The sequence below is a fragment of the Lagopus leucura genome, unplaced genomic scaffold (genome assembly GCF_019238085.1).
Source record: "Lagopus leucura isolate 7727_CA_CO unplaced genomic scaffold, USGS_WTPT01 Super-Scaffold_1, whole genome shotgun sequence".
Lineage (NCBI taxonomy): Eukaryota > Metazoa > Chordata > Aves > Galliformes > Phasianidae > Lagopus > Lagopus leucura.
The window spans coordinates 36,046,357-36,073,822 of NW_024962250.1; the positions used below are offsets into that span (position 1 = coordinate 36,046,357).

The 27,466-nt window shown below is 42.3% G+C and overlaps 1 protein-coding gene across 1 annotated transcript in view; it reads right to left on the minus strand.

The window, feature by feature from the left end:
• MTHFD1 (methylenetetrahydrofolate dehydrogenase, cyclohydrolase and formyltetrahydrofolate synthetase 1) overlaps positions 1 to 12,012 on the minus strand; it is a 38,944-nt gene extending 26,932 nt beyond the window's left edge. Inside the window, exons 1-7 of the mRNA XM_042865539.1 lie at positions 11,878 to 12,012; positions 4,934 to 5,018; positions 2,852 to 2,911; positions 2,105 to 2,158; positions 1,576 to 1,712; positions 1,314 to 1,414; positions 902 to 1,038 (exon numbers count right to left, since the gene is read on the minus strand). Of these exons, the coding sequence (XP_042721473.1) occupies positions 902 to 1,038; positions 1,314 to 1,414; positions 1,576 to 1,712; positions 2,105 to 2,158; positions 2,852 to 2,911; positions 4,934 to 5,018; positions 11,878 to 11,918 (615 nt within the window). The 5' untranslated portion in view covers positions 11,919 to 12,012. The remainder of the gene's footprint in view (positions 1 to 901; positions 1,039 to 1,313; positions 1,415 to 1,575; positions 1,713 to 2,104; positions 2,159 to 2,851; positions 2,912 to 4,933; positions 5,019 to 11,877) is intronic.
• Positions 12,013 to 27,466: the final 15,454 nt, after the last annotated feature.

The following is a 27,466-nucleotide window of genomic DNA, read 5'->3' on the forward strand; positions in this document are numbered from 1 at the left end:
ACTGGAAATACACCCAGAACTCATCAGACAGCTGACAAGAACAACCCCTACACAGAACAGGAAGCTGCACCTCATTTGTGGCAGCGTTGTTGTGGTTTTCATATCCAGGACTGTATAACATGCAAGACCTGGGGAAGCTGATTGTAATTCAGCACCAGTTTTTGTTCAGGTGGTAATCAGCAAGTATGACAGATCTGGTCACAAAGTTCCTACCACAACCTTGGACAAAAGCCCCTTGCTACTTCCCCTGCTGCTTCATTTGTATCAATAGGAAGCTGCTATCCCCTGGATTTTTTTATTTGTATCTTAGACAGTGTTTCTGATCTTGCATTTGAGTTATAGTCAAGTACACCTACCCCCTTTCCAGCTTTGATACTTGCCTACAAAGCCTGGCAGTGTTGATTGCTCAACAAAATTCAAGTAGGTGGCAGCACAGCAACACACTATTTCTGTCACTCTTACTGCTAAAGAAGAAAATGGTACAAACTCCCAGTCATAGAAAACAGAGTAGAAAAAAAAACATGGAGAAGGAATTTGGTCTAGTATTTCCTAGCCATGAAAGTAGAAGATCACTTGGATTTTTTAGGGAAAAAACAAACAAACAAAAACATACACTGTCTTGCAGGCCACTACTTGGAGATTAGGAAGGAACGACTGAATTCCCAGTGCTTGCCCAAATAAAAAAAATAGTCATTTTACTGTTATAGTTGCAACCCCCTAAGGAAGGGCCTTCAACAGCAGTAGATTCATGCAACCATTCAATGAACAATACTGGAAAATTATTTCAGATGAAAAACAATCCAGACCCACTGACTTAGACAACATCAGGCAAAAACATGCAGCTGGCAGCATTGACTTGCAGTACATAACTACAGCCTTATAAGTCCATCCCTTCCCTTACCTCCTCAGCCAGAGTTGAGGTCTTTGAATGGCAAGTGGTTACTGTTGCATGATTCCAGAGCAGCAGGTCATGCATAGGAGCACCAACGATCTTACTGCGACCAACCACTACAGCTCGTTTCCCTGTAACCTGGATGCCTGGACCACAGGAAGGTAGGAAAAAATAAAATGTCATTCTGCATTCCATTCCATTCCAGTAGCAGAATATATTGGTCAGTATGTGTCTCAATCTTTCAGGATACTACTTATCTTTTGGGTTTTGCATTGCTTTAAACTAGCTGTTTTCCTATTTGAAAAGGCAGAGATGAAACATGGCAATTCAACAAAAGTTTCTGCATGAGAGACAGCCTTGCAGCATAATTTCTCCTCTCATCGAAGACTATTGCATTCATGAATAATGAAAAACTCCTTACCTGTCTGTCTGATAAGTTCCATGCATCCTTTTGGAGTACAGGGAATAAAGCAGTCTCCAAGGTCTCCTCTAGACAGTTTCCCAGCATTGATGCTACTTAAGCTGTATTTTGAAAGAATAAAAAGGCCAAGTAAGTTCCCAGTCTCATCTCAAAATTACCTGTTAATAGAGAAGGGAAGAAAAGAAAAAAAAGAAAAAAAAAAAAAAAAAAAGGTCTAATTCTGGAGTAGCTGTGATGTTCTCTAGGGCTGATGTCAGCTTACCCATCTACATCCTTCTCAGGTGCAACAGCATTGGTTATTTTTTCAGTATTGATAGGTTTATCAGAGTCAAGGGGCAGCTGCACTATAAAGCCATGAACAGCAGGGTCTCCATTCAAAGACGAGATGCACTTGAGGACCTACAAGCAAAGTACAAAAACCTAGTGGCTGATAAACTGAAGCAAGATTAATAGAAGGTAAAAACAACACAACACAACCCTATGTGGATTAAAAGACACAGAACACACATTTTTTTTGCACACAAAACATATGAATGACTCACATTTTTTATTCTGAAAAACACATCTGCTAAAGTTTCTAAATTTTATGTAGTTGTGCTTTAGCTTTCTTTAAAAAAAAAAAAACACAAAAAACAACAAAACAAATAACCATCAGTTCCTGTTCTTCTTTCATGAGTCAGTATCTGCAGACAAGCAGTCTTTCCCTCCCTTTTTACAAAAAAAAGATAACTTTACCCCCTTAGCTTGAAATTGAAATTACATGATTTTTCTTTATCAACTGCATTACTTACCTCAGCTTCTGTTGCTGTGTTTGGCAGTTTTATATGATTGGCACTGATCCCAATCTGCAAATGAGAATACCCAGAAATTACCCCATTTCTGAAATGATACCAGAGATTGATCTGCCTTTTCTTTCAGTCAAGCTCACCCTCATCTACATTTTGTCACATTTTCTACTTCTCTCCCCTATTTCTGTTTCTACAGTCCTTTTATTTGGAACTGCCATCAGTGAATACAATGAAAGATTAGTAGTTTGCCTACTTATATTGGCCCATCTTTCAACTGTCCCATTCACCTTTTGGAATGAACAACTGCATCTTGGCTTGACAGCATATTGCTCTAAGATGCCAGCATAGATGCCAGCTGTCACCTAGGACAACAGGGACTCGTTAGATTCCCAGCCCTGCTGTAGCATGCAATGGACCTCTTGGTGACAGATGTAAGGCAACTGCAGCTATGTATCAACAAGAAACAGAGAAAGTCAGCACATGGCCACAGGTCAGTAAAGACAGAACATCAGCACTTTGGACACATGTCATTTAGGTACCTTTGTGTAATCAGCTCCAAGCCACAGAGTATCCCACTCCACATCAGATTACACATTTGTATTATTCCTTCATAACAAGGAATTCAGGCTAGCACTGGTTTCTCCAATACACACAAAGCTTAAACAAAGCTATCTGATTCACATCTGTAATTTCATGTTCTGATTGGACCTATTTTAGGGAGGTAAAAAAAATTATCAGTTTGGGCATTACCTCAGCAGCAGCCTTCAGCTTCATATTAATGTAGAGGTTCGAATCATCCCGATTTCCAACCTAAGGTTGAAAAGACAGTTGAGTCCCCCTGCAGAGTAGAGACCCAACCGCAGCCTGAGAATGTCTTAACCCTCAGCTTCCTCAAAGCTACACCAAGGAGAAAAAGGTATTCTTGAATAACCATACCACACTGACAGACTAAAGGCATCTGGAGCAAATAAGAAAGCGTTCTTTCAAGTAAGAGGCAGCTAAAGAGAGGTTGTCTGATCTCCTGCATAAATACCATTAACATCTGTTAGAAAACCCTTAAAAACACAGTGAAGCAGAAAAGCAGAAAATATTGCTTGCCATCTCATCTGAAAAAGTTAATTAACATGATCAGTAGGTGCCGATAACATCCAATTATCTGAATGAGGCTTTTAAAAACTTGTTCCCCTTTGATACCCAGGAATCTCAATTTTATACACATTTGCCTTTATGGAGAAGCTTCTGCCATGCTGTTTCATACCTTGAGAATCTTCTCATCAAACAAGTAAAACCAACAAAGTAAATAGTGCAATGCACAAAGAGAAAACAGCAAATAGAAGAAGTGTCTGTAGCTTTGGCAGAATTGGGTGATTACAGTACGAGTGTTTGCATCATCCAGCATGTTTTGGCTAAAGGTAGTTCTCCTTGTAACTGTTAGAAAACAAAGGGCAAGCAGGAAAAACATATTAAGAAAACTCCTGAAATCTAGTTCTCTGATACTAGGGAGCCATCCCTATTTCTCACACAGATCACAAGCTGCAAGGATGACTGTATTAGCCAGTCAACCAGCATGCACTTCTTCCCCAGGCTTATACAAAGAGGCCTCCTCCCTTGTGGAGTCTGCTGAGATAGGAAAAATGATGCATCATATAGGCAGAAGAGACATGTTAACAAAAAGATGATATGCAGTGTGTAAAGGAGGATATTCTTGACTACAGAACAAAAATAAAGACAACTGACTCATTCTTCCAGCTTGGAGGACACCAGAAACCTCCCAAGAATAGAGCTGGTGAGGTGCTGTATATCAGAAATATCTGATTGTCCCAACATAACTGAAAAACGGACAGTTGAGAACATCTGTATTTGAGCTTCTCCTACCTGAGGCGGTTTGATAGCTTACAAGTTGGAGAGCAAACAGATTGTAAAGGATTTATGACCGAGACAACAGATCAACCAAGAAAAGATTGCAGTAACACTACTGTCCCTTACTGAATTTTAAATCAAGGAACTTCCCTTTTCCTACTGAATACCTGAAGACAAGTCTTCTGTAGAGCTGATCTTAAAGCTAATGAAAAATAACAACAACAACAACAAAAACCCACACAGATTTGTTCCTAGCATTGAAGAGGAGCATGTTCTTCATGTATTAAAGTGGTCTTAGTGACTGAAACCAGAGATTGCTGTGCAGGTGCCCTAAACAAAAAAATATAGATAGAAGCCCATGTGCTGGACAGTCATTTTCAATCTCTTTGTGGCCATGCAGTTCCATCCATACGTGACAGCTATTACTACTACTCACCTTCAAATCTAAGCATACCAAAAAGTTTCCATTTTTTATAGCTATAATGGAAAAAAAAAAAACACCCCACCACTTAATTCTGCCAAATACAAGCCCCAAACCTGAACTGATAAGAGCATTTTTTCCATTCACAAGCATTTACACATAGATTCTAGCACCTACTCAAGCTTCTGACAAACATCAATTTCAGCAATGAGATTTTACTCAATCCTCTGCACTCCAGGTCTTCTTGGCTGAGGCGATTTGCTCACTTCTCTCTCTCCGTGCTCTCATATAACAGCTGATCAAATTCCTCATTAACCTCAGCAATACCTGGTGCAATCACATCTGTTAGAGGTGATGGACTTTAGGACTCATAAAAATGTAAAGGAGAAACATCACAGAACAGCATCAACACCCCACATGGTGCTCTGCACTCCAGTTCCTTACAAAATGCTACTATTTTGCAAAGCAGTTTTGCAGAAGCTCATCAGTTGCCCACTTAACACAGCAAAGCAACAAAGATTTTCTGTAGCTGTCATTAAAGAAAACAATACCTGCAAAATCGCAAGTCCTGGTGTGAAACCTGGAAACTTCTCCTTCATCTCAGCAACTTGCTTCTTCAATCTCTCTCTCACTTGCCTGAGTGTGAAAAAAAACCAACAAATAATACAGAAGTTAACCACAGGTTTGAATTCTCATACAATGGTAAGACAAGTGATTGAAAAGCTGACAGGTGGCATGATCAGCAAACACATACCCACACTTTAAGTACACAAGTCCAAGCAATCTCCAAATAAAACTGATGCCCATAAGATGCCCATAAGTCACTAAGACACTTCAGAAGTTTCATTCAAACTTTTTCTTTTTCCCCCCAAAATTTTCAAGTCCACTGTGTATTTCTTCACTCTCCTCTTTACACAGCAGTCTCATAGGATACAGGGCAATAATAGACAATGAAACATGGAAACTCCATTTTAAACTCCCTGCTAAAAAGCAAACCTCCTTTCTACATACAGTCTTCCACAGATGCTTGGCAAAGGATGACAAATTTACAGTGGTAAAACTCTGTATAAGAGCTGAATAGGTTGTCCCCAAACCTATAGCTCTGCTACAGTGGCCAAAACTCTTTGTTTCTCCTTCCTGTCTGCTTGGCTTAACCCAGGGCTGGATAACTCACAGTCCTACACTCACCTTCCCGCTTACCAACACGGATGCAGAAAATTACTCCAGTCTGAGCTTCCAAAGAAAGTAAAAAAATCTTCCAAGTGAGCAGGAAGAATGAGAAAGAGAAATGAAGCAGCAAGGAAAACTAAACCCTGGTACACAGCTCAGGTTAACTCTACAGCAAAAGACAAGCTGAAGGATACAATTATTAAAACACAACTTTGAGATGAGTAGATGAAAGGATTTACTGATTGCATCAATCTAGCTTAAATGTCAGTTCATACCTAGTTTAGAGGTTACTCATCACCTATAAACGAGCTGCAAACAGCTCAAAAGCTGCTGTCACTGCTTTGCATGCAAGTCCCAGGTGTGTGCTCCTTCACCAGTGCAGACTTGGTAGTGGGGAAGAAGTCCTGGTGCTAGGCTCAATGTGCTCTGTTAGCGGGGATTTTGGCAAAAAGGGCCTGACTGCAGCTCTGTCTCCTCACTGGAGGCTGCTTGGACTCAGCGAGAACAGACCAGCAGTGCCTGCCTTGGGTACATCTACCCTTAAATCAGTGCCCCAAAAGGTTTGATACTTTCTAAGCAGAACCAGACCTCTCAGACTGGAAGAGCAGCTGTTGGTGCCAGTTTGTTAAATAATACAAACAGCAGAAGTGCTGGGACAGATTAAGTACCCAGAGGCTGCAACTCCTGCCATACAGCTGCAGAACTCCAGGATGACTGATAGCAAGTGAAACCAACTCTATCTTGCAATGATATAAGCTCCAGATCAGAAATGCCAGAGGCAAGGAGAAATGGAAGCAGATGCAACTCAACAGCACTGTTCCCAGGGGATGGCCGCAGCTGGCCCAGCCAGAAGCAGCCCCGGGGCTGATGAGCCCCATCTCAGGGGAATCACACAGCCTCCTGCCAGTCCTAAATCAAGCTTCTCTCCTGCCACATTGCAAACCACGTGGCCAGAGCTCTACTGCTACCAAGAAGCAGGTTCAAGGTATTTATAAGCACTTGCATCTGGCCAATCTGTTCCAAGTCTCTTAATAAGCTTTGGTAAAAGAGGTTGTTTTCAATCTTATCTCAGAAATAGAGCTTTCTAGGCACGATTTAGCTACTGTCTCCAGTTGACATTGACTTGCCTCTGACACTCTCTTTTGAGCTCACAGCCTCATCCTAGAAATTCTTCATGCTGAAGCAACAAAAATGCATTTGCTGGGTGGCAGCACCTCACCTCTGCTGCACATCCTCTAGGGAAGGCAGTACCACAACTGCTGACACAGTCAGACCTGAACTCATGAGAAGTCCATAACAGCAGTGCAAGGATCACAAGGAGTGTCAGAAACCCAATGCTAGAGTGGGTGCTGTGGGGCATCTGTCTGAGGGAGCTACTTCTGAGATGAGGCTCTGAAATAGCCTAGATGCAGCTGAGTCAGTAAGAAAGATGCAGCAGTGGTTTATGGCCTACAAACAAGAGGAAATGCAAACAAATGTGAAATGTATTGTAGTTTACAACGCAGTACAGTTCTCATAAGGGACAGTCAGCTGAAAGGGTCTCAGATCTGGCATTTATTTTTAATCCAGCCTTCTCAGTGCAGGAGAAGCAATCCCATCAGGATCTATTTCTCTCTATCCACTTTGAAGCAGGGCTATGGCATGCTTTTACACCAAGCAGCCACAACTGCTCACACATTATATTGCTGCCATTTTCTGTAATTAGGCACTAGCTCATCTCCCCTTCAGCTACACATGAAAGGTAACATGCACGAACACACAAGTGGTGCTGCCAGTGCTGAACTGTCTTGTCAAGAAACCACTTGCTAGACAGCCACCTAGTGTTCACTACCGCTGAATGACAGTTAAGAAGAAAGCCAGAGATGCGAAGGTCAGAGAGAAAATTAAGTAAAAAAAAAAAACAAATAAAAAGCAGTCTCTGTATTTTGGCAGATACATTACAAAATAATTCGGGTCTTCATGAAGATAAAAAAACCCCAATCATATTGACAAATTAACAACTTTTTTGTTAGTAGCATGAACATTTATTCAAGCTTTCAAACATAGATTGGCAATTGGATGTGGCTGCTCCTCCAAGAGCCTTTCCTCCCAAGACCCCTCCCGTGCTGCTGGCTCTTACACAAACAAACTCCCACTGCAAACACAAGTCCAGGGTCCACACAGGTTAAGGACAGCATGTGACTTTAAGCATACAATGAAAAAGCCAGTTCCAAAGATTAAAGAAGCGGTGAGCCTTTCTTTCACGAGACTGCAGAACTGAGCCGAATTTAAATTTATGCAGTGAATTTCCCAGAATAGCAAAGACAAACCACCTTCCTCCAGTTCTGCTCGAAGCACAGAGAGAGAAGCAGAGCTCTCATGCCAGGATCTCCCCAGGCAGACTCCACCACACCTGCTGCATTCTTTACATGTCACGGCTTGGGTGGCTGCGGTGTGAGCATATGTGGCACCAAATTTAGGATAAAAATCAGGCTGTACTTCCATTCCTTCTGTGGACTGTAGGTGATACTGCTGAACATATGACCAAGCCAATACCTCCCTCAGAGACAATGATGCTCTACAGGAGAACCTGGGTGTCCTGGTGGACGACAGGTTGGCCATGAGCCAGCAGTGTGCCCTTGTGGCCAAAAAGGCCAATGGCTTACTGGGGTGCATTAAAAAGAGCGTGGCCAGCAGGTCAAAGGAGGTGATCCTCCCCCTCTACTCTGCCCTGGTAAGACCTCATCTGGAGTACTGCGTCCAGTTCTGGGCTCCCCAGTACAAAAAAGACAGGGATCTCTTGGAAAGAGTCCAGCGGAGGGCCACGAAGATGGTGAAGGGCCTGGAGCATCTCTCCTATGAAGAAAGACTGAGTGAACTGGGTCTGTTCAGCCTTGAGAAAAGGAGACTGAGAGGGGACCTGATCCAGGTCTATAAATATCTAAGGTGTGGGGGGCAGAATGGCGAGGCCGGACTCTTTTCAGTGGTGAGTGGAGACAGGACAAGGGGAAACGGCTGGAAACTGCAGCATAGGAAGTTCCACACAAACATGCGCAAGAACTTCTTTACAGTGAGGTGACGGAGCACTGGAACAGGCTGCCCAGGGAGGTGGTGGAGTCTCCTTCTCTGGAGATGTTCAAGACCTGCCTGGATGCCTACCTGTGCGACCTACTGTAGGGAACCTGCTTTGGCAGGGGGGTTGGACTCAATGATCTCTAGAGGTCCCTTCCAACCCCTACAATTCTGTGATTCTGTGAAGAGAAGCCTGACCCCAAGAGAGAAAGGTTTGGCTTCACTGCCCAGATTATAGATTCCCCAAAGGTTTCAGAAGTGTGAATCAGAAGTGCTCTTGCTGCAGCCCTCCAGAATTGGCTGCAGAAGGCTAACAAGCCTCCCCAGATCCTCAGCCACTTTGGCCAGAGCTATAGCCATTTTTCATTGCAGCCTACAGTGCTGCCACTGCTCAACTTTGCCCCCATGATAAAACAAATGGCTTTGTTTGAGGGAAGATGCAATTTAGACAACAGAGCTGCACTCAATTCACACATCTCCTGCCCTCACTTCACACTCAAGTTCAGTGTAGTACATCCAATATGTACATCCACAGACTGTCCAAATAGAAGAGTTTGTTTCTACTGGAAGAAGCTGCCTTACACAAAGTATTAACTTGAGCACCAAAATCCTACACAAATCACAATGCCTGCTGTTCTGTATGTTCTTCCTTCTGTGCATGATAAAAATCACACCTACTATCATCACATATATTGACTAATTTCCTTTGTGTCTCTTCTGAACCTTCCAACACTTTCTAGACATTAACTAGCTTGATCTCCTACATAAGTTATCTTTGATCACAGGGATAAGGAAGCTCCATCTCTGTTTTTTTCCCCTCTTCAACTGATTCACAAAAATAAGTGTGTCACTATTTACCTGTTTGCTTTTTTTTTGTCTTTGTTATTGTTTTTGTTTAAATAAATGACATAACTCTGAATTAGTTATTTTCTTCACCTTTCTTTGGGGAAGAGGTGGCTGATAGCAGGAGAAGAAAGTTCATAGTACTTCGGAGTTTCTGACTTAAAACACACACATAAACTCAGAATTAACTAGCTGGAACACTGCTTCATTGATTCACCTTATTTGTTAATATTTGACTGAATTACAAGCAAAGTTTTCTCAATTAAAGCCCAGAATAACAGAAGAACCCTACAGGATTGTAACTGAAAAGACTTTGCAGATGATGTACTGAGAAACATACCCTTACTATGGCAGACAAATTCAGTTGGATATTCCTAGAAAGAGCACACGCCTATCACTTGCTTATTTCTTTTACTGATAGATTCATGGCCTGACAGTGGGCTCTGGATGTTGAGAATCCTTTGGCTCAGCACTTCTCCAGAGGGCCTGGAAAAAGAGACATAACTGGAGGTGGACAGTCCATTTCCTCACATCTTCATCAAACACTCCACTAGAGAAAAAACAAAATACGTGAGACCTGCAGACTATGCTACGGTCTAGCTATGTTGGGCATAAATAGAGGAGATGTAAAGGAAATGAAGAACATTGGTACAGATGCAATATTTTTTTTTCCCATTTTGTGCTGTTTTCAGGTCAAGAGTCAATGCGTGCTGAAAGACAGGCTTCAACCATGAACCTCAGAGCTGCACTGGAAACAAAAGTAATCCTTTCTCCCACATGTATCTACTAAAATCTTGCTCTCTTTCAGGCATTTGAACATCATTCCATTCATTTCTTAAAACAACTGCTAACGTAATACTGAAAGCAAACAGAAATAAAAGAGTCACCACTATAAATAAAAAATAAAAAATAATTTTTAAAAAAGCAAGAAAATTAGAACCAAGAATATTAGAAGATGAAAGCTCAGAATACCACCATATTATGCTCCTTTTCCTCAAACTATCACCTTTCCAGAATTCCATTCTGTCTAAATTTTCACTAATGTGTAGCTTGAAGGAACCTATGTCAGCTTCCATGCCAGACAAAGGAAGTCTGAAGCGGGCAGATAACTAGGTACTATGAGCACCACACACAGGGCATGCAGAGCACAATGCTCTCAAGACTGACAAAAGTGTAAGTCTAACAACGTGCACAGGACTGACAGACTGAAAGCCCCAAGTAATCATCCTGACAAGTGGCCCAAAAATTACTGGGAAAACATATTCCAGCAGGCTTTCGTTGTGGACGTTTAGATTCAAGACACGTGAAGACTACTTCTGAGAAATGCAGCACTGCCAGCTGGAAGTAGATGTTCCATACACAGCAACACCTAAGATGAGCCCCAGCAAGTTCCCAGAGATTACTTTAGATCATTTCAGATTTACACTTTCTGTCCAAATACTGGACAAATACTGGAACAGGTCACCCACTAGAACAGGCTGCCCAAAGAGGTTGTGGATGCCCCATTCCTGGAAGCATTCAAGGCAGGCTCTGGGCAGCCTGGTCTGGTGGTTGGAAACTGCCGACATCAATAGGGTTGAAACAAGATGATCTTCAAGGTTCTTTTCAACGCAGGCCATTCTATGATTCCATGAAATTCCCTGGTTAGAGAGGTTCGTAGAATCATTAAGGTTGGAAAAGACCTCTCAGATCATCTACCCCAACCCCCATTTACATTCTCTCATCTCCATAGTTCTTGAAAACCTCCAGGGACAGCGACTGCACCATCTCCCTGGCAGCTTGTTCCTGTGCATCACCACTCTCTGTGAACAAATTTTTCCTAAAATCCAAGCTGTGCACACCAAACCTACCTCACCACACACCACTAGCACTGAGTATCGCACAAGTGTCACCCGAAGCCAAACACTGCATTTTTCTTCTGTACATACAGCAGTGCACTCACACATATAGAGTATGTAGGTGTAGCAATGTACTGCAGAGCAGCAACTGGAAAAGTAAGCAAGGCTACACAGCACAAGGCTCAGTTGAGTGAAAGCTGAAAGCAGAAGGAAGTCTGACAAATCCTTCCAACAGTTTTGACAAGATACACACCAACACTCATCCCCATGTTATCCGATGCATAGATCAACTTCATTAGCTTTAAAAAGAAGCAATCGATCTCTCAAAACGGAGACCACCCCTAAGCTGCCAACTCGGGCCCAGAAAGCACCCTGAGAGCACAAACAGACAAGAGGCAGCGGTTCCACCTTATCGCATCAGCCTGGGCGCTTAGCACAGAGATGCCGAACAACCACGAGCAGTGTTCCAGGGCTGATGCTGGACGGGGCCAACAAGAAGCAGACCCCCAGGCTGAGCTCTTGCGACAACGCTTTCAGTTCTTCTGAAAGGTAAACCTCCCCATCCCCCCGCCGGCAGCGAGGAGGGTACATACGCGGAGACGACTTTGCCGCTAAGGACCTCTGCGGGGGCCATGGCGAGGGCGGGAGCCGGCAGCCAAACGCGGCGGTTCTCCGGAGCGCTCTGCAGGACACGCCGTCCCCTCCACAACCCAATCCTACAGCCCACGTGGGCCCTAAACTTTCAGTAGCAGCCACCACCGCGCAAGCGCTGCCCCACCCCGGCGGGCTGCTGCGCTGTGCGTGTCCCTCCCCTGCGTTTTTCGGCGCCCTGAGGCTGAGAGGAGCGGGTGGAGGTGTTGTGAGATGGCCGCCCTTACTGCAGCGCGTTCCCTGGCTCTGCACACAGGGGGTCTGGGCGTAGGGAAGGGAAAGCCGCCGCTGTGGCGGGCTTTGTGCGCTGCTGGGGGAGCACGCAGATTGCTAGTCACGTATTTAATACAATTGCAAGTTAGCATACGGATAACTTCAGTATGTTATGGCCTGGGGTTGCAGGTAGCTACTATGGGACTCTTCAGGCTTTGCTAAGAGTAGAGGGTTTTTACTCAGCAGTCTTTATCCCTCGGAGAGATATCCTTTAAGCAAGCAACGGTGCTGAGGCTGAGGAAGGTATTTCCTTGTGCACTGATCTGCGCAGTTCTCCATTTTATATAACCAGAGCTTTTTGTTAATCCACGGGTGAGTGTAAGCTGAGAGAATCAGCTTTCAGTGCTCTTCTCATGGGGACAGGAAGATCAGTTGGATGCCATACTGTGAGGCTGCCTTGCTTGTAATGCCAGGGCCCTGAGGAGCTGCACAAGGTTTGTCCTATTGGCGTGTAGCATATGGGACATGATTCAAGAAAATGGAGCTCCATCAAAAGAGGGGTGGCCAGCAGGGACAGGGAGGTGATTGTTCCCCTCTACTCTGCTCTTGTGAGACCCCATCTGGAGTACTGTGTCCAAGTGTGGAGCCCCCAGCACCAAAAAGACAGGGAGCTGTTGGAGAGGGTCCAGAGGAGAGCCACAAAAGCGGTCAGGGGACTGGAGCACCTCCCCTATGAGGACAGGCTGAAGGGTGACCTCACTGCAGCATTTCAATACCTAAAGGGAGTCTACAGAGGGGAGGGGAATCAACTCTTTGAAAGGGTTGATAACTGCAGAACAAGGGGAAATGGTTTCAAGTTGAGGGAGGGAAGATTCAGGTAGGATGATGTCAGGGGGAAGTTCTTTACAGAGAGAGTGGTGAGGTGCTGGAACAGCTGCCTGGAGAGGCTGTGGATGCCCCGTCCCTGGAGGTGTTCAAGGCCAGATTGGATGGGGCCCTGGGCAGCCTGGTCTAGTATTAAATGTGGAGGTTGGTGGCCCTGCATGTGGCAGGGGGTTGGAGATTCATGATCATTGAGGTACCTTCCAACCCTGGCCATTCTGTGAAAACAGCGATCAGGGCCAGGGCACTGACAAATCATAGTTGGTGATGGGATGGAGCAATAGTATGTTCCCATCCTACTGTAAGGCTTTATTCCTGTTACTGTTTTGGGACACATTTGCCACATGTGCCAGTGCAGCAAAGAAACGGAATGGCCACTGCAGGTTCACAAAGTGTGGAAAACAGGGATTTGATGCTAGTGCAGCAACAGTCCCAGTGAGAATTTAGGACTAAAAAAGCCTGTTTGAAGTGCATTTTTGAAAATAAAGCTGCTGTTGTAAGGGGTTTGCTGAGAAAGCATTCAATCCTGCTACACCACTGCATCATGCTTCTCAGTGCTATAATCAGATCAAGAATGGATTTGGGGACCTGTCTGATTTTGAGAAAAGTGGAATACAGATGTGGCAGCTTCTGTCTAGCACACCAAACTATGAGGATGGAAGGATGGAATATACAGATCCTTTTGTTTTAGAAGCTTCAGAACCTCCAGGTTTGCTTCTCTGGAGTTCTGGGATGGGAATATATACCATATATTGCTAAAACTTCTCTGAGGATAAGTCTTTCGCATGTGTTTTCTCTTGTAGAATATAGGGTAATGACTTCTGCTTTTTTTTTCTGCTTATTTATTTATTTATTTATTTATTATTGAGGGGAAAGCTGGTTACTTCAAGGAGTGAAACCAGCTGAAGTTAAAAACTTTTCAATTGTAGGAATAGAGGTCAGAAATTCCTCTTTAAAACTGACTTGGAAAAAAGGGAAAACTGTATTTTGGGGGTTTTTATTATGCTAAATAAAAAAAAAAAAAAACAACTAGAAATAACTTTTGTTGTTGTTGTTGTCTTTCTGTAGCTATTCCTTGTATTTCCTGGAATGTTCCAATAGACAGTTGCAGTATTATATGATCAAAACTGAGATAATACAATTAACTGAAGGAAGGGATTTTTCTCAGCTGCTTAAAATTCTGTGCCCTGTTTGTTTCTTCTGTTGCTTTTATCTGAGGCCTGAATGAACTCTTGGGGAAGAAAAAAAAACTGTTCAGAAAAATGTGCAAAAGACTCTTTCAGTTAAGGATAGCACAGGCTCGTAAAAACAGCTTTTTTGCTAAAAAAGATCTGACACTGAAGATGATAGTGTATAAATATCAGCAGGAAAAGAAAGCCCACTGATGTAAAAATATTCCAGTGACCTTGTTTGCAGAGTGAGCAAAAAAGCTCGTGCCGTCAGAAGCTGTAGATTCCAGCCCAGAATTGCAAACCTGCATGGTTTGCATGTGTCTTTACTTCCTCTACTTTTCTTAATGGCCCTGCTCCTGAAAAAAGATGTCTCACAATGACACGTAAAACTTTGAAAATGACCTGGAGAGTAAAAGTAATACCAAACAAACAACTCTTTATCATCTCATTTTGTTTGAGCCAGATTCTGTTTTCATGGGAAGGAACAGACTCGTGAATTTTAAATATTTATGACAGAAAATCAGACTAGCTAATCTCCTTTTATCATAGGAGAAAAATCTTTTTTATTTCTAACTTGTTCCATGCAGCAGTCAAGTACCAAAGCTGAGATTGTCACTCAGAAGCTGTGTGTCATACGTTTATGTAAGAACTTGTTCTTTAACATTTAATCTTAATTGTCATCTTGAAGTTGAAATATTGAGAATGGGATGGGAAAGGAACAGAAAAGGGGTTATATGATGAGAAATGGCTAAACAGACCTTTTCAGTTCTTGTTAGAGCTATATCCAGCCCTGAAATGAAGGAGAAAATGTGGAGCTGCTGTTGTAAAGGAAATCTTGGAGAAATACAGTGGCAAAGGAGACAAATGTGAAAATAGGTAGAGCTGAGAGCAACAATCAGTTTTATGCTTTCAATACAATTATTTTGACCATGCTTATGCAAAACAATAAGGAAAAAAAATTAATGCTGTGATAAGGACAGCTCTGAGAATGATAAGCACAGTCTTGTAGCGAAGAAGGCTTATTTTCTGTTACTGTTTGGATGAAGGTAAAAACAGTTACTTGAAGCCACAGAGAGATCTCTGCTCTTGAATGCAACTCCAGAGGAGTTGTTCTTCCTCACTCACTTCCTTGCCAAATGTTCCTGAGTTTGATTTGGTAGTTGGCACATTTGGACTGTTTACTCTTGTATCCACCCCCTCTTACCTAACATGTCAAAAGTCATAGAGGTTGCTCTTTAAAAAAAGCCACGAAGGCTGCAAAATGTGTGCCAGAAAGACTTTCAATGTTACTGATGGGTTAAGAGCATGCTTCTGCTTGCACAGGGACCCAGAAGTTGGAATTTGTTATGCGAAACTGACCCTACATCAGCAAACTAAGGACTAATGTTAGTCATTGCTTCACCCACTGGTTAAGATAGGATATCACCTTCAGTAAAGGGAGAAATGAAGGCATAGATGAACTTAACGCATTTTCCTTTCCTGAGCAAAGCAGGGTTGGACAAATAATTGATGTTCCTGTAGAATGTAACTTCTTTCCTGTGATGGAAAACACAATTTAGTAATGGGGGAGTGGTGGCATTTAAATATATGCTATTAGTCAACTCTACCTTTGATCAGATGACAGAACTTTGACATAGGAGGCTTCTGATTGACCTCAGCATACGTGAGGTCCCTCATAGCTAAGCTGTGTTAATGTAATGCTAGAAATAATGATCTACTATTTGTTTCATCATGAAGTGTTTCCTAAGCGTAGTTAGCCCCTTATCTATTTAGCTATCTCATGTGCTCCATCCATCTTAGGTACATCACAGAAATTGCAGCTTGGTGAAGCAGCCAGCTGTTGAACTGTCACTGCAGAAATGTCTGTCCTGGGTTGAAATGTTATTTGCTGTCTGGTGTTCAGGGTTTCTTGTTCAGTGCCTGAACTAGCACAACACAGTTTAGAGCCCTCCTCGTCAGCTTCAGTACAAAGGTAGCCAAGTTAATTAAATTGCTTCCAAGGGTAATTTTAGCAACAATTAACTGATTTTTTATTAAGCAGTCAAAGGGTTCTTTCACTGTTGATTTTTTTCTGGTAGGTTGGTCAAGCTGGTTGAGTTTAACAGAGTGGTAATGACAAACAGATCTCTGCTGTGCTCTTCTAACCCATCTCAAGCTTGCCAGCTACTTGCCTCCCATGCAGGAGTTTTGTATCAGCCAAAACTAGTTTGTCACTCTAAAGACAGCAACAACCAGGTCAAACTACCTCTAAACTTCCACTTGCATTCTTGTGCCACTGACTCATGTACACGACTGATACATAGTTGAGTGCATTTGTCACAGGCTCCTTTCTGTTGGCTTTTTCTCTTGTTGCTCCTTTAGCTGATTTTCTTTAGATATGTCACTTTACCTTCAAACAGAAATCTTCCAACACTTCCAGTTGACCTCTTAGGAATCCTGCAGAAGAAAAATGCTTCATTTGCAGCTTGAAGAATTTTGTGTCACATCTGATTCCACTGAGAACAATGTTGGAGTGCTTGATAATGTGGGCCCTGGGTTGGCCTGACTGATGTTAAGAGACAATTCAGAGCAAAGAAACCATTCCCTAAGTAGTCCTCTCACATAATAACCATTCCTAATACTTCTGCAGCAATGCAATAAACAGCAACCTAATTCACTATCCCAGCCTGTTTGTGAGTAATGCAATATCACATTTTCCAGACAAGACAGATGAGAAAGAAGGATTGTCTAAAGCAAAATATGAACACAAGCAGTAGAGCTGTGATTAACTAGATTGAAATTTCTAACTCTACCTTATTGTCTTTGGCTAATAATTTATAGTTAATGGCTTGTGGCAACATGGGATCTTCCCTCCTTTATGTCAACTCTTAAATTTCACTAGGCACCTCTAAAAATATGCTTGCAATATTTTCTATGGAAATTATTGCTATACTGGCTTTGCCTTTCTGATGGTGTAAGGATTTGTGGCTGCCACAATGATACTTGTAGAGGTAGGCAGGGGGTGAGAGGTAATTTTCAGGACTGCAAGTGGGGGGACATCCAGAAGACAATCTTTCCATTGCAGTTTAATCCACACAGTGTCCCAGATAATTCTTCCAGCCCAAGCAAGGGCATCCCTGGTAGATCAAGGCAGCATAGCTAGTTTTATGTCATCTCTTCATGAACCGTCACAGGGTGCACTCTCAACCAAGCAATTTCTCCTTTTGCAGTGTCCTACAGAGACAGGAGGGGGCTGAATGTATCCTGAAAGATCTATAGCAGAGGAAGTCCCAAGGTGGCATGAAACCAGATTTCCCATAGATCATAGTTTCAATAGACGGGGTATTCAGAGGTAAACACAGAGAAATTAAGAATGCTTTGGACTTGAGTAACACAGTCACTGTGTGTCTCTCAATAATCACTTTGAAAAATTGAACTGTATTTGATGTTGATGTATGCCCATACCTCATAATACGATAAACAGGCACAAGAAGTTATACTTTCAATATGCTGATTTCACTACAAGCCCTTCTTTCTATGGAATTGCCTCTAGACTTCAAGACTATACTAGGTCAGACAAAAGGTTGTCCTGGCTTGGGGTCTGATGGTGGGCAAGTGCAAATTTGTAATGAAGATTATAGGAACAGGGCAAACAGATGATATTCATGGTCTCCAGCCATTTACAACTGAAAGAATTTCTGAGACAAGCAGGGTAATGGAAACAGGGGAGAAATAGGGTGAAGTTAGAGACAAACAGTGGTTTGACCAATGCCTTCAATTCTGAGAAGTTCGTGACAGGCATAAATAATTTCCTTATATACAATATATAGAAAGTCTCAATTTTTTTCTCTTAACACAAAGATCTTTGTGTGCTACCTCTTTTGCATAAGTACCTCTCAGCCTGGTGAGTCTTGGTTAGATTTTATGGAAACGGGATAGATAAGGTACTTGTCTACACGCGCTGTGTTTGGTAATATTTCTTGTACCTCTGGCACAGTGATGTATTTATGCACTGTGCTGTTTGTTATCTCCCTGTTGGGGTTGTTCGTAACTAAACTTTATTTCTTAGCATCAAATTAAAAGTATTTGATTTCTCTCCCACTGCCCGTGTTTAATTGTGCTACTGAAATTGGAAAGAGCAGAAAATTGAAGAGGGAGTGAGTCTAACAACTGCTCTGGGACAGCAGGCTATAGATGCTGTTAATATGATTACAGGCACACGTCAGTGAAGCAAAAAGATTTTCATTTACATAATGGTCAACTAAGATATGTATTTGGGTATGAACTTTAACTTCTTGTGAACAGAACCTGAAAGAAGTTAAAAGGTGATGAGAGCACAGAATATTCAAGTATCTCATTCTTTTCCACTTTAAAATGTATCAAAGTAGGAGAGCTCACTATTAGCTTGTTCCATGCTCATTTACAATATTAAGAGCAGTAGAAAAACCCTCTTTTGGAATTGTCTCAACATAAGCCTGTATATATATGTGAGCATGTATCTCCCAGTTTATTTGCCTTATACTGCAAACCTTTATATAGCAAAACTTTGACAGCTTCCCGTGGGATTGATCCCATTTTTGCCCTTTGATTTGCCTATGAGCTGTGTGATTTGTATTTTAAAAGAAGAATTGCTCAGTTTATAAACAAGGCAGATCCTGGCAGAGGTTTGAGAGACACATCGCTTATATTTGCCCTGAAGCTATGGAGTCTGCCCATTCTTGCATGCTCAAGTCTATTGCTCTGTACTTTCTCTGAGCTTTCCAATTTACAAACCAGCTTGAAATCTCGTTAGAAAGTCTGTGCTATGAAATGAGCCTTCCTTTCCTGCTATATCTAAGAGCCTGAAATAATCCAGCAGGACAGTCCAGTGCTATGTCCTGTGGCCTGTGTCAGCTGTAACAGGCAAAAAGCACATTAAGGACTCGTCTAGTCCCCTTCAGCCACTGTCTTGAAGCTAACCATTTTGACATCTCTAGCCTGTGCACCCCACTGCAGCTGCTGAGGTTGCACATGGAATAGTTTTGCTTTGGAGCCCTGCTGCTTTTCAGAGCTAACCATGAGCCTGTGGTTAGACTCTGGGCCTAGGACAGAGTCAGTGGCTGATGCTTGCATGGGCTATGGGAAAATTGATGGCATGTAGACTTGGTGTAGAGCAAGAATATGATGAGCTCAATAGGGGAAAGCCTGCTGTGATACCTCCTTATGGCCTAGATGCCTGAAGAAGAAAATGAATTATACTTCTAAGAGGAAAAGTGTTGAGCTGTAATGTTACTGGTATCTTTTATGCCTACTGTGGAAGTGTAGGACCAGCAAGTGTATTCTGAAGGAGACTGTTCACATTAGTTGTACAGGATCAGCAAAGAAAATATTACAACAGTGACTCAGTAAGACAGTCAACAGATTTGGCCTCAAGGCCATTTCTATATTACAACGTTGACACTAGTATAGGCATTGACTTTGTGGGCCTACGTGGTGAGATGTCAGCACAGTTAAGCAGTTTGGTCTGAGCAGCTACCTCAGTAATACCGTTGAGGAATGGGTCTTAGTGCCCTTTTCCTTTAAGGATTCAGTGGTGTTCTTGGAGCTTTGTGAAAAGATTTGATGATGACAACAAAGCATTTTTCCCTTTGTGAAGAATTTTTGATTTCCAGTTCCTCATATTTCCTATGATTTTTATAAGTTATAGGGTGATGGAACTTCTATGACACAGGAAGTCTATGTGTCTTCCAGAGGAATGCTGAGGAGCTGCTTTCCTGTCTGTCCTGGGATCTGTAGAGGGGTGCCTTGACATTTTAAATAGGAACATTTTCACACAGAACTGCCTGGCAATTTGAATTTTCTTTGAAACGTCTGATTTTGAGACAGCACACGTGGTGCCCTTCACTCAGGAAGGTACCCTCCACTCAGGCACAGCTATCATGAGTGCTCATGACAGAGAAGCATTACGGCTTCACATGAAAGATGATTTCTAAAGCCTGAAGAGTTGTCTTAAATTGTGCTCACTAGCAGGGAAATAGAGCTGACAGACAGACAAATAACTGAATTTCTTTTTCAAAAAGACTATGATAGTTCTGTAGAATTCATACAGTCCATATTCAAGTGTCAGCTATTCCAAAGAGAGAGGGATTCAGATATTACTAGCTTGGCAGAGAGGAGGAACAATTGTTTGCGTAGGTTCACTGCCTCACTTTATGCTTTAAATTTGGATGCTGGCTGCAGCTGTTATCTAGTGTTGGTGATCAAAAGCCTCAGCTCTGTACACCACACATAGATGACAATGACAGCATGAATGCATGCAGACTTCCTCCAGGAACTGGGAGAATACTGAAGGAAACAGTCTATGAAAACTCAGCAAGTGGCAATTCTTGATATACTTTCAGGTGACAGTGACACTGTGCCTTCCTAAGCAGATATAAAACTAAACTCTTGATGATATATAAAAAATGAACCTGTCCCCAAATATGCTCCTTATCATTTTTTTCTTTAAATGAGAGGACATTTCATGTTTGAAATACTCAGATTAATGACAGGTTTACAGCAATTTGATTTGAAATGTGCTTTCTAGGTAATGTCAGGTACAGTGGAGATGCACAAAGCATGCTGAAATTTAGGACTCTAAAGAGAAGAGAATTTAGCACAGCCTTATTCTCAGGGAAAAAGCTACCATACCAGAGAGCTATACTCAGACTCAATTGACAATGACTATATAGCCCCAAAATGACTTTGAATTCAAAGGCTCAGACCTTGAGGATGGAGAGTTGCTCCACCCATTGCTCTGCCTGTGTCCTCAGGGCAGTTCTTTTCCCCATCTCAACCAGCTTCCCAGTGTCACTGCAGTATTGTCCAGTGTGCTACTTTCTGTGGAGGTATACAGGTCTGCAGAAGGAGGAAGAGTATCCCAAAATGAGTCAGATGGGATGGAGATAGTTGTGGTTTTGTTTGTGTAGGAATACATTTTTTGGTTTGGAAAGGTACATTTTAGTATATTTTTGGCTAAGCAATACTTAGCTGGATCCAAATGCTCTTGAAATCAGTGAGTTTTTTTCTGTTGGTCCAGGAACATTTAGGGATCTGGCATGGCTACGTCCCCTTACCGATACATCTCTCTTGAGGCATGACATCATTCATCATAACTGATGTCAGCCACATTAATGGTGTTTTCAATAGTGAAAAAGATTTTTGAAGTGAGTTGTTTTATAAATAGAAACCTCCGTTGTTATCCATGCCAAGGGCTGAATGCTGTCAATGGCATTATTAAAATAATTTTTTACATTTATTTTATATAGAAAACTTTTTATTTGCAAGAATAACAGAGCTAATCCTTTTACATTCAACATGTGACCACACTACTGTACATTGGGTTTGGATCACTTGGGCTGGGGGAATGCCATCCTCACTGCCAAGGAACAGCCTCTTCTATCCCCTGGCATTGTTATCTCTTGCATTTAAGGCTAAAGAGCCATACATTCAAACAGAAAATGAATCTATCTATCTGAGAGTTAATCTGACAGATCTGTCAATAAACTAATGTTCTAGTAACACGGAGCACTGGAACTGGTTGCTGAGAGAGGTTATGGAGTCTCTTTCTATGGGACCTGCCTGGGTGCCTACCTGTTTGACCTACTGTAGGGTACCTGTTTCAGCAGTGGGGTTGGACTCGATGATCCCTTGAGGTCCCTGCAGTTCAGTGATTCTGTGAACAGTGGGATCTGACAGTGTGGATGGGCAGATGTCATGGCTGATGTGAGAGGAAAGGAAGTGCAGTGAGATTTGATGGTCTCCTCTCAGGGTACAGCTGTGGGTCATTTTCTGACATGAAACTGCTGTGTGGTAGTAACATATTCTCTTCCTTTACATGGGAAAGCTGTAGGATGGGATAGGATATAATTTGTGAAGGATCACAGGTCTGTGTGGTTGCAGACACAAGTAATTGAATCACAGAATCATAGAATCCATCAGGTTGGAAAAGACCTTAAAGATCATTGTGTCCAACCATGATCTAACCATACTACCCTAACAACCTTCTGCTAAAATCATGTCCCTGAGCACCACATCCAAACAGTTTTTAAACACATCCAGGGATGGTGACTCAACCACCTCCCTGAGGAGCCTATTCCAGTGCTTAACAACCCTTTCTGTAAAGAAGTGTTTCTTGATACCCAACCTAAACTTACCTTGGCACAACTTGATGCCATTTCTCCTCATCCTGTCATCTGTCACCAGTGAGAAGAGACCATCCCCGCTCTCACTGTAAGCACCGTTCAGATATTGGAAGAGAGCAAAGAGAGTCTGGGCTTGGGGAGCTGTATGTATATCCACATTGCCCTCAGCTTGTATCTCAGCAGCTGTAACTCCTTCCCCATCCTACTGCACAGTGTGAAGTGTTTCACAGTCACCTTTAAATGTAACAACAAATTCTAATCACGCTTAGTATAGGGCTGCTTGTGTCTTATTTAAGTGGGACTGTTACAAGAGGAAGAACACCCACTTTATTAGCTACAATTGCTTACAAACACAAACATGCATTAACACTTTATTTTAGTTTGTGCAATTTACAATTTGCAGTTGCCTCGGTGCTGCTCAGTGATCAGGAAAAAGTTGGAACAGAGAGCTGGGCTTTTGTCCTGGTTGTTTCCCATAAATTCCCTTACACGTTATTTAGGCTTAGTCTAGTTTTCTATCTAGTTTATTTCAGCCCTCTTTAGCTTGGGTAATTGTGTAAAACTGGCATCATAAATATATTTAAAATTTCTTTCTGGTCATTTTCAGATTGAAAGAACAAAAAGGCTGGGATCAAATTGCCACTGAGGATGTACAAGCTTTGTTGCATCTTTGGAACCAAAGAAATTGTGATGGGGGAAGAAAGAAGAAAATTCTTACAAGGTAAAAAACGTTCTGCAGTGACACTTTCTGCAGTGACACTTTGAAATGGAAACAAGAATAAAAAGGTATTTGTGCTCAACTTTTGGATTTCATTATGCACGTTCCTGCAAAAGGTGACACTAACTGGCAATAGAACTAGAGGGAATGGCCTCAAGGTGTGCAAGGGGAGATTCGGGTTGGACCTTAGAAAATACTTCTCTGAGAAAGTGGTTGGATGCTGGAACAGGCTGCCCAGGCAGGTGGTGCAGTCACAGTCCCTGGAAGTGTTCAAGAAATGTTTAGATGTACTGAGGGACATGGTTTAGTGGGAAATATTGGTGATAGGTGGATAATTGGACTGGGTGATCTTAGAGCTCTTTTCCATCCTTGGTGATTCTATGATTCTATGATTTTATAAGGAGGAGGAGATGCTCTTCTGATGACTCAGTGATGAGTATACCCTAGGTTAATGGAAAATATAAGTTGTCTAGTTACTGCTAGCTTTGGCTTTGGGCTTTCTTTATTTTAAGCTTTCTTTAAGTTAAGCTGTATCAAAGAATATTTCTCAAGTTTTGTGGGAGCAGATCTTCTAGCTACCAAGTGCATGTCCCTTCATTAATCAGTCAGGATACTGGGTGGCAGGAAAAACATATGTACATGAACTTGTATCAAACCAGTATCCTCTTTCTACAGTGCTTCTTTCAGCTATGCTGCTAAAGTCTGAAGTGGGCTGCCTTCGTGTGCGAAGAAATTAGAAAATGTGGGCATAATTCAGGTGTCCATGCCTACTTGATACTTTCTAAGAAACACAGGGTGTCCTTAACACTATGTATGAAGGAATGGCTGTTATTAGGAATTTGATTGCACTGTAGTTCCTTCAGAAAAAAATCAATTTCCTGAAGCTTCAGTTGAGAACATCTGAAACATTTATGTCATAATGTATCAATGTTTCCTGATCTTATTTTAGCAGGCTTTGCTAATACCTTCTTCTGAGCCCTGGACTCTGGGTCGAGTTGTTCTCTATGCTGATGTGACAATAGTTGAGACTGAAAGGGACTTCTTGAGAATCAGAGCAGTAGAATCATTTAGGTTGGAAAAGACATGAACTGTACAGCAAGGAGGGAGGGTAACACCAACCCCACCTGATTACTTTTTGGTTTAGAATTTACTGAAGACTTTGTATACATGCTAAGTAGCCAGTGAGAGCTAACATTTACAATGGAAGGAAGAAATATTTTCCTGAACATACAAGCAAAAATACCTCTCATTACAGGGCTGAAGTCACAAAATTAGTAGATTTCAAATGTTTCTTTACAGCAGAATTAAGAATCACAGAATCATAGAATCATAGAATCACCAAGGTTGGAAAAGACCTAAAAGATCATCCAGTCCAACCGTTCACCTATTCCCAATAGCTCCCACTAAACCATGTCCCTCAACACAACATCCAGCCTTTCCTTGAACACCCCCAGGCTCGGTGACTCCACCACCTCCCTGGGCATTCCATTGCAGTGCCTGACCACCCTTTCTGAAAAGTAATACTTCCTCATGTCCAGCCTGAATCTCCCCTGCCGTAGCTTGAAACCATTCCCCCTGGTCCTATCACTAATGACACGAGAGAAGAGGCCGACCCCCAGCTCACTACAACCTCCCTTCAGGAAGTTATAGAGAGCAATAAGGTCTCCCCTGAGCCTCCTCTTCTCCAGGCTGAACATTCCCAGCTCCTTCAGCCTCTCCTCATATGGCCTGTGTTCCAGACCCCTCACCAGCTTTGTTGCCCTTCTTTGAACACGTTCCAGGGCCTCAATATCTTTCTTGCAGTGAGGGGCCCAAAACTGGACGCAGTACTCGAGGTGCGGCCTCACTAGTGCTGAATACAGGGGAACAATCACCTCTCTGCTCCTGCTTGCAACACTGTTTCTGATGCAAGCCAGGGTGCCATTGGCCTTCTTGGCCACCTGGGCACACTGTCGGCTCATGTTCAGCCGAGCATCAATCAATACCCCCAGGTCCATTTCCTCTACGCAGTCCTCCAGCCACACCGCCCCAAGCCTGTAGCGTCGCCTGGGGTTCTTGTAGCTGAAGTGAAGAACACAGCAAACAGAAGGTTGCATGATACAAAGGGTACCCATACTGAAACCCATACTGCCATTCAGACTGGATCTGAACAAGATAATGTTTTTTCTTTTGGTGTCACAGTGCAAGTGGCATCCCACATAGAGTCCTGGTATAGGGCTGATCCTGCTGTGGTACTGCGATGGCATGCACTGTGAAATCTCAGCCCACCAGAGACAGTGGGATTCTTGCCATTTGTTCTACAACTGCGTCAATGACTTCTGTTATCACAGGTGATGCAATACCTCTGCCACAGTGATACAAACGTCACAATGTAGGTGCTTGACCCTGTGACATAAAAGCAAACAAACAGTAACAGAAGAAGCCAGCCAAGGCAAATAAAGAACTATAGAAAAATAAATTACTGAGGGTTTTTTTTTTGAGAAAAGAGAATGTCAGTTCTTCTTAATTAGCTTTGAAGAAGTATTTTAAACTTTTCTTAAGTAGTGAGAAGTATTTTGACTATAGCAGAAGTCCAAAAGAAATGCTTCTCACCCTGCAAGGGTAGAGATCAGTGCTTCTTTCCCCAGTGGTGTAGAAATATGAATTATACAAAGAACTGTTAAAACATTATTCTGAAGTATAGATTGGGTTATCAGTCAGCTATGTCCACAGGCATGCTGTTCCTTATGAGCTGAGCCCACTGAAAGGTAAGGAACCAGTCAAAATCAATCATTTCTGACCTGTTTTTAGACTTAATGAATGTGTCCCACTCTGTAGACCAGATACAGTAGACAATCCATCCAGTAATGGTGAAGAAGAGAGCAAGATGAAAATCTGCACAGAATAGAAGGGATGTTCTAAGCTGCATGTAATGCATGTCACAAGCTCATTCTCTCAGTGTTTTTCTACGAAGTCCTCACCCTCTCATGACAAACAGCAGCAAAAGCACACACTGAACCTGCTCACATAGTAGCAGAGTTCCCAGTGAAGCACGTGCTTCTCTGAACTTCAGGCACAGAGCTACCTAAGCCAGACAGCATTTTGCCTGAGGCCTTCACAGCAGCACAAATCTTCTCATGCTCCCTGTTCTAGATGGAAGGAGTCCATCTAGAAAAGGAAAGCAGTGTGAATTCTCCTGTATCATCTTCTTCCCTGACTTTTCAAGATTTTATTGACAGTGTCATGCCCTGCAAGGGGCAGTTTAGGAAAAAAGTCTATCTTGGAAAAATCTAGATATCCCATGGGTTTGTTGGACAGTCCTCTGTACCAGCCAAAGAAAAGGGGAAACTTATTAGATGTAAATCAATGGGCCTATAAGTTAAATACAGACCCAACCCTCAAGTTTGTTTTATTAGTATTTATGGTTTCATTAACCAGCTATGTATTCTGCTATTTGTACTAGTATCAAAAGCATTCCTGGAATAAATCCAGTAAAATCCTATATTATAAGGCAAAGCTGCTTCTTGCACCTGGTGCAAGATGAGAAGACTCAGAAGAGTGATTTTCTGGCTCTGTGACCTGCCTTTGGTTTTGGAACAGAGTACATGCATTTCCATCTGTATATCTGAGCGATGCATTTTCACTACAGCATGTAGTAAATATACTCCTGTATACTCTGTATGCTTTTAGCTCGTGCGTCCCGCATCTGAAACACAGAATACAAACCGTGCAGTTAAAGCTGTTGCCTTCACATTTGACGCTAAGGGGAGCTCTTGTAACAGAGAAGATAATGACCTGTGTCTTCTCCGGCTGCTGCACGATGTAAAGCAGGTATTAACATGAGGCTCTCCTTCTGGCCTTATTTTGCAAAAGCTAAGTGTGTTTGTCTCATTTAGTAAAAAAAAAACCTTTTCTAGGCAGGCAGCTAAAGTACACACAGCTAGTGAAATAATTGAATGTAAGTGCATGCTATCGAGTTCCTGCTTATCCACTGAAGACAAAAGTTTCATTTTTGTCTTTCTAATCTTTAGGTTTCAGCCTACAAATTAGTCTAGTCCCTTTTACCCTTTGCTTTGTACGAAGTCTAAAATGCAGAGTGTATACTTCATCTGAAAGTAAGAATCTCTGTTATAAAACAAACAGTATCTTACGTATTCCCAGTTATTTTTAACAAAAGAAACAAGATGCTAATATTTTATTCATTCTCTTCTATTTTCTTACAAGAAAGGATAAAGAAAAAAGGAAAGTTAAGACTAGCATAGATATTTTTTGGTTACATAGTTGTGGCCAGCATGCAGCAAAGTTTTTTTGCTCCCTAAAGGAGGGTGAGCCAGGAGCCAAGGGTCACCACAGTCAGGGCAGTGCCTTCACTGATAGGTGACCATGTCCCATCCCATCTGATTATAGTGAGCAGAGCTGGATGCTG